Raw genomic sequence first — 7,587 nt, forward strand, 5'->3', positions numbered from 1 at the left:
GGAGGAGGAGGAGGAAGAAGGCTTCTTCCGTCCTTCAAGGCCGGTAGGCCTCCCTAGAGCCTGGTGCCCTGCCGCCCAAGCTCCTTGCCCTGCCGGCTCCGCTCAAGCTCCTTGCCCTGCCGGCTCCGCTCAAGCTCCTTGCCCTGCCGGCTCCGCTCAAGCTCCTTGCCCTGCCGGCTCCGCTCAAGCTCCTTGCCCTGCCGGCTCCGCTCAAGCTCCTTGCCCTGCCGGCTCCGCTCAAGCTCCTTGCCCTGCCGGCTCCGCTCAAGCTCCTTGCCCTGCCGGCTCCGCTCAAGCTCCTTGCCCTGCCGGCTCCGCTCAAGCTCCTTGCCCTGCCGGCGGCTCCGCTCAAGCTCAAGCTCCTTGCCCTGCCGGCTCCGCCGAAGCTCAAGCTCCTTGCCCTGCCGGCTCCGCCCAAGCTCAAGCTTCATGTCCTGCCGGCTCCCGCCTTGAGGCAGGCTCCGCTCTTGCTGCCGGCCCCGCCCTGGCCTCCTGCCCTGCCGGCCCCGCCCTGGCACCCTGGTTTACCTCTATCCCCAGGGCCTCTTCCACTACACGGGCCTGGCCCACCATCCCTCCGGCCCCGCCCTGGCACCCTGGTTTACCTCTATCTCCAGGCCCTCTTCCACTACACGGGCCTGACCCACCATCCCTCCCACTGATCCACCTCCGTTCCGCCTCCCTCCGGGATTTCTTTTGGTGGAGCGTCTGGAATCCGCTCCTTAGGGGAGGGGTTCTGTCACAGTCTTCAGCGGGTGTGCCCAGGATGGCCACCAGATGACTGTGTTCTGTGAGCACATGGCTTGTGTTGTTTTTGTTGCCATGTGCTCTCTCCTGTCTATTGTCTGACCCCGCCCATCTTGTTACCCCATTATTGTTTAAGTTGCTCCATCTGTGTCTCCCTCGTTAGCCTCCTCGTTTGGTTTCCCATTTATTCTCCTGGTGTCTGTAATCCTGTGCTGAGCCGTCATTTCTCATTGTGTGTGTGTTATGTCTGCATGTAGTGCAGTTCCTGTTTTTCCCCGTCGGGGTGGTTTGAGTTTGTTTTTGTTTCATTTTATTATTAAAATAAAGAACCATTCCTCCTGCACTTGAGTCCTCTCATCTCCCCGCATGCACCGTGACACTTTACCTCTATAGTTCTATTTGGGTGGGCTCAGCCCATGCCTGCGGCCCCGGTCTGACTGTAAACTGACTCCAAAGCAGACTGTACCCAGAGTATTCAAAACAACTCACTGCAAGGTGATTTGTGTATTGAAAGATGTCAGTGAGAGGAAATAGCCCCACATAAAGCATGATGTGCTGTTTGGGTGACTTGCCTTTTGCAAATATTTTGTATGGTCCAATTGCTTAGACATGACGTAGATGTGTCTCTTGATGCCAAGAATGACAATCATGATTTACAACTTTTTAGTGGTAAACGGTGTTATCTTATCTAGCTTGTGGGGCGTTTTCTTACAAACACATGTAGAGATTCATATAGTATTAGGATAATGCATTCAGTTATAGGCTCATTTAAATTTTTTCTTTCCCAGGAGCATAACTGTTTTGCAATTATTATTCAATTCAGCCATCTTAAAACACAAACTGAGTCTTTAGTTCTTTATTAGCTTATGAATATTAATGATACCCTGTGCATGATGTCGTTTTTCATTGCATACATGGTTAAGTTCATTTGGTACAGTAGCACTAGTGCACACAGCACAGGCCAATGGAAAATATTTCCACAAAGTTCTAGCTCCGCAAACTCTGCATCTAGTCAGCTTCCATTAAAAATCTTTTCAACATCTCATTTTATGTTTTTCCTACCTTTAGTCGTTAGTTATGCTTTCGAAACACTTCAATGTTGATCCGACACTGGCATGGTACACCTTCAAAAAACCCACTGCCCTTGCGTGTGGGAGAGAGGGGCCCTACGTCCAGGTCTGTTATAAATAGAGCTATGTGTCTGATCACATGGAAGTGTGCATGTGTCTTGTATTCTCAGAGGGGCACTCCATTTCACATTTATAAATAGGGTTTCTCTGGGGAGATGGTACGAATCTATCAATGATCAGTTAAGCTGCTATTCAAAAAAAGGTTAAATCCTTGAACAACATGCTGGACGGAAAATCCTTAGCTTTTATGGTTTTCAGGAAGTAACACTGTGAAAACAAGTTAGGATCAATCACCACTTATCTATGGTAATAAAAGTCTGACAGTGTTATATAGTGTCATGAAATATTACTGTAAATATATTAGAAGAATATTTCTAGTATATTATTTAGTTAAAAAAAGAGAAATTTACAAAAAAAAAACAGCAAAAATATCCTAGTGGAAAAAAAATACTAAAATGCATTTGCTAAGTATACTACAAATACATTTACATATTTTTTGTGCTTAATAAAAATACCGTACAATTGTATTTTTGGTATACTAAACTGGTCTACTTCAAGTGTGCTAAATAAACTAATTTCATGCTTAATGCACTTAAATTGTGCAGAAGTAGCGCTGAGGTCCAACTAAAGATATACTATGTGATTGTGCTAAAGTAGAACTATTGCAAGTACTGTATACTTCAGGTACACTTTTAAATATCTTGCATTTAAAGACTGATATTATACATAAATCATACAATCCTTATTAATAGTGATATTAAAACCCATTTTAGGCATAATATTAATAAATGTGCATTGTGCAATAAAGAAATACTCCAAATAAAGTTTAATTATAATTTTATATCAGTAAGTCTTAAGTGATATGACAATAAATGTTAATGGATTTGAAGTATACTATTTCATATATATTTTAAATAAATAATGGAATAGTTTTAGGAAATAATTAATTTTCAATAAAAATACGTTCATTTAGTGAAAATATACATAAACAGATATAGTGAGAAACTTTTAATAAAAAGAGATTTGATACATTTGATTAAAATATTTTTTATATTTTACAAAATACATTTTCCTGTTAATACAACCATTTAAAAAACTCATTAGTCAATATACATGCTTAATTAATAAAAAAAAAAAATTTTGCAAATAAACAATAAATTGTAGGCTTATTATTTTGGTTCCAGCCAAAGCAATCAAACCTGCAAGCAGGATCCTATTAAAAAGTGTCAATTATAAAAAGTGTCAATTATAAAAACTTTTACCCTGGTGTTTATTTTGTTCATCTGTTTTAAACACAGAAAATAATTTTAAATATTTACAGTGGCATTTAGGAAGTATGTGATATGACAACGAAATTTTGTCCAACAAATATTGAGTTTAAATGAGAAAGTAGAACTTTAACCAAAACAGGTTTCCTGTCATATGAAGCTGTAAAGGTTGTGGTTGCGGTTTCAGTTTATCAGTCATGCTTTTAGACTGTAGCCCATACAACCTGAATATAATTTGCAATTCATGAAATTTAAACTGTTTCCAGGTTTGAATAAAAACTTCTTGTGTTCACCTGTGTGTCTTAGGTACCAACTGTAGGTCTGGGAGAATTGAGTATAGCTGGTGATCGTCCGAAGCATTGTGACATGGAGCTTGAGATGATAAAGCACTGGAGGGGCCACAATATAACGAATAAGACCACAAGAAGCACTATGATGAAGACCACAAGCCTCTTCCAGTTTCCATAAAAACCCAAGAAGAGCAGCAGCCTGTGTCCACTGCCCTCTCTTCTCTCCTCTATTCTCGGCGTCTCCTCTGGTTTATGCTCCCCGATGTCAATGCAGACACAGTTGGGTATCATAGGGTTTGAGTAGCACAGCCTCTTTCCATCTAGAAAAACATTCTCCACTTGTTGCTGGTCGCTTGGAAGTTGGCCCAAAACTTCCTGGCTGGTGGCCAGATCTGGAGGACCGTGCTCAGGCACGGATGTTGGCCGCCGACAAAGAGGGCAGGTGATCTGGGTACCCTCCTGCTCTGGTGAAATAGTCACAAAGCGAGACAGACATTCCAGACAGAAGGTATGGGTACATTCAAGAAGCTTCGGTGTCTTGAATGTGTTGTCGTATGCGCAAAAGCAAATTGAACACTCCGGACCGGCATCCCAGGTATTGTCCTGGTCATCACCGGAGACCAGTGTCTTGTGTTGGTGCCGTATTGAATTGGTACATGATGCTGTAGATACTTCCGGTTCCTCCATCCTGTTGTGTGGTCAGAAGAAAATCTGAAATACAAAATGAATTGTAACTGAATGAATGAGAAAAGAGCAAAATCCTTTTTGAATTTTATAATCCCAAATGGTCATATGGACAGCTAGCAGTATCTGACATAGCAAATAACAACCACATGAAAGTGTGGTTGCTATGGGCATCATTAATGCCATGCATAGGATATATATATGAAGGTGATGCTGAGACAGAACATATGCAAATATCTTTAAAAAATCATGAAAGGAATATTTTTTAATACTGTTTCAGACAAGGACTGTTATGATGCATATCATTTTACATTTTAATCAGCATCACATATACCTGTTCATGATGAACAGGTATATGTGATGCTGATTAAAATGTAAAACACTTACTTGTTTTTACATTTTTTTTGTACTGTGACTAGACAAGTAGCCTACACACATCTCCAATTTGGATCAAAGGAATTGCCCCAACAAATGCTAATATTAACAGTTGCTAAATTTGCAGTTGATTCACATTAGCTCAACAAACACATGGTTAAACTGCTGATCCAACAAAATTCAGCAAACAAATGTTTTTTTGTTTGTTTGTTGGGGCAGTGTGAACCGGAAAAAAATAAGAAAAAGGTATTACCTTAAAAGAGGAATACAGTATTCTTCTTTTTATCTTGTTGATGATTTCTTCTTCTTCGTGTAAATGGGTTCAAAATAAAGGCTGAAAAATTTGAAAAGGTCTTCAAAAATTTGAAGGTCTTTCTCCAGACCTGTCTGTCTTGGTCTTCCGGTAAAGTGTAACTGCCTTCACCTGCTCTTCACAAGTTTGAATTATACTTCTGAGCTGTGACTCAAATGAGTTAAACTATAAATCATTACCTTGTTCTCCCTCTCTCTCTCAGATCCTCAACCCCTCCTTCACACATACACCGTCTGACACACGTACCTGTGCAAATTATGGAAAAGCAGGAGGGATGACAAAGAGAGGGAAGAAGGAACTGGTTTTCCGACAAGATTAGGTTACGCTTTGTCATTGTATACCCTGGTTAACGTAAGAATGACAAAGCATAGCAAATAATGTTTTACACAACTTTTAAAGCACATTCATTCACAGCATTGTGAATTATTCAGATTTTAATAGTTTAATCAAGTTACAGTAGGCAGGCGCTTGCAACTGAATATTTTGTCACACATAAAAATGCATGTATTTTTTAAAGTAATAGTTCACCCAAAAATGAAAATCATTGTTTGCAGATCCTTAAGTTCCAAACTGGTATGAGTTTCTTTCTTCTGTTGAGCAATATATTTTGAAGAATGATGGTAACCAAACAGTTGACGGTAGCCATTCCCTAAAAAAGTTATATATTTAAAATACATTTATTTCATACTAAGTATAGTTCAAATCTATTTTTTTACTGACATATCGCTCAAGACTTACTGATATGAAAATTACAATTAAACTTTATTTGGAGTACTAATTGTGCTCAACGCACATTTCTTAATATTAAAAACGAACCAATGGCTAGGCAGCGGAGCTGTACGAGCTTATGGCGACGAAGCCCGCCAAAGCCAGCCAAAGCCCGCCAGAATGGGCAGAAAAAACAGCGGGGCAGAGGGGTCGAGCGACCGGCTGCGAGCGAGTCCACGTCGGCCCAGATCCCGCGTGCCTCGCTCTCGCCCCAGAGAGAGTATTCCCCTGTCCTTTTCTCCCGGTCTGATCAGTGTCCCTCTGCTGGTGCGAGCGACCTGATCTCATTTGAGGGAAGTGAGGACTGCTTGATGACAGCATGTCATTGTCAGCATCGGATGCAGAGGAGCTGTTGGGCTCGGTGAATGACCCCACCCCCTCGCCATCGTCCGCGCCCAGCGCCACCAAAGACGGGATAGATGCCGAGGTTCTCTGTATCCTCTCCAAAGCGGTTGAAGAGCTGGGTTTAGAGTGGTCTCCGCCAGAGGAGCCCTCTCGCAGCCGTCTGGATGAGTGGTTCCTGCCAGGGCGCCGCCAGGCCCCTCGTCAGCGTTCCTCTCTGTTTTTCCAGGAGGTCCATGACGAGCTCACCAGATCGTGGCGCACTCCCTACTCTGCCCGCCTCCGTACTGCTTCTTCATTCGCCCTCACTTCCATCGACGGCGCTGAAGAAAAGGGGTACGATAAGGCACCTCCCCTAGATGAGTCAGTGGCCGCGCATCTCTGCCCGCCCATGGCCATCGGCTGGAGAGCAAAGGCCGCTCACCCATCCAAGCCGTGTATGACCACTTCAGCTCTCGCTGGATGCGCCTACACTTCAGCCTGACAGGCGACTTCAGCGCTTCATTCAATGGCGGTCCTCCAGGTCTTCCAGGCCAAAATCCTCGCATCCGCCGAGTCTGGCCGGGACCCCGCTACCCTCACAGTTTATTATTCACTATGAAGGGCCACTTACCAAACGGGTCTGTTCTCACCATTCATGTTCTGGAGGAAGTTATAATTCCTGCCCCAGATCCAGTGAGCCATGCATCTACAAATGCTCATCCAAACATCTGTAAAACAAATTCTTCAATTTAGTAAATTATATTGTTTTACATTCTGTATTTTGTTTTTCAGCTGACTAGCTCCCTTTTGATACTACACTCGTACTGCGTCTTGCTAGAATGCTAGAATATATGGGAAAAAGCCTTTTTTCTCCTGAACTGAAGCCTTTTTTCATTCACGCAGTGAAACTGCATGGCCATTGGTTCGTGCAGTGTATTAAAAACGAACCAATGCTGGGTTTAGAGTGGTCTCCGCCAGAGGAGCCATCCCGCAGCCGTCTGGATGAGTGGTTCCTGCCAGGGCGCCACCAGGCCCCTCGTCAGCGTTCCTCTCCGTTTTTCCTGGAGGTCCATGACGAGCTCACCAGATCGTGGCGCGCTCCCTACTGAAGCTATGCGACATTTCCTGCCTAAGTGCTCCAGCTCCGCTGCTGCCTCTGCTCGCCCTAAGTCTGTGCCGACTCAGCAGCCTGCGAAACCAGCACCTGCCGCCCCCGACGTTCAGCCCGCTAAAGCTCAGCAGACGCGGGGACGCTCTCGCTCGGCCAAACGCTTCCCTCTTCCTAAGCGCCAGGGACCCCGACCTAAGATTGCGTTGGACCCGGCACCTCAGGCGTCATCCTGATCTGCGAGACAGGAAGAGGACGGGGTCAGATCTCGCTACGGCTGGACTGCCCCTCAAGCAGCCTCTCTTAGACCTCTTGACACCCCATTCAACTCCGGGTACAGAGGGAAATGTGTTTTGTGCAAACAACGGGTCCGTTCATACACCCAAGCATTCAACCGCTGTGATAGCAGAAAAAATAAAACACAAACATTTTCAAAAAGAGAGGAAACTTCCTCTTCCATTACTCATAAGTGTTCTGCCCCCATGCGGCCAGTCACCCGAGTTAATTCAACCCTTCGCCACGCAGGCCGAGGCCTGGCAGGCCATCCCTGGACTGTCGAGATGGGTTATGGGGATAATAA

The 7,587-nt window shown here is 44.2% G+C and overlaps 2 protein-coding genes across 2 annotated transcripts in view; both read right to left on the bottom strand.

The window, feature by feature from the left end:
- The window catches only part of perm1b (PPARGC1 and ESRR induced regulator, muscle 1b), a 13,622-nt gene extending 11,740 nt beyond the window's left edge, over nucleotides 1–1,882 (bottom strand). The window contains exon 1 of the mRNA XM_016517213.1: nucleotides 1,810–1,882. The gene's annotated coding sequence lies outside the window, so the exon portion shown is untranslated. The remainder of the gene's footprint in view (nucleotides 1–1,809) is intronic.
- A 1,262-nt stretch (nucleotides 1,883–3,144) lies between these two features.
- LOC107712069 (RING finger protein 223) lies at nucleotides 3,145–4,910 on the bottom strand. Its single transcript, XM_016517194.1, has 2 exons — nucleotides 4,748–4,910; nucleotides 3,145–4,146 (listed from the first exon to the last, which is right to left on the bottom strand). The coding sequence occupies exon 2, from the start codon at nucleotides 4,120–4,122 to the stop codon at nucleotides 3,448–3,450; it is 675 nt and encodes a 224-aa protein (XP_016372680.1). The 5' UTR covers nucleotides 4,123–4,146; nucleotides 4,748–4,910; the 3' UTR covers nucleotides 3,145–3,447.
- Between the last annotated feature and the right edge of the window lie 2,677 nt (nucleotides 4,911–7,587).

This window comes from Sinocyclocheilus rhinocerous, unplaced genomic scaffold (assembly GCF_001515625.1).
Source record: "Sinocyclocheilus rhinocerous isolate Xijiao unplaced genomic scaffold, SAMN03320098_v1.1 scaffold1710, whole genome shotgun sequence".
NCBI lineage: Eukaryota > Metazoa > Chordata > Actinopteri > Cypriniformes > Cyprinidae > Sinocyclocheilus > Sinocyclocheilus rhinocerous.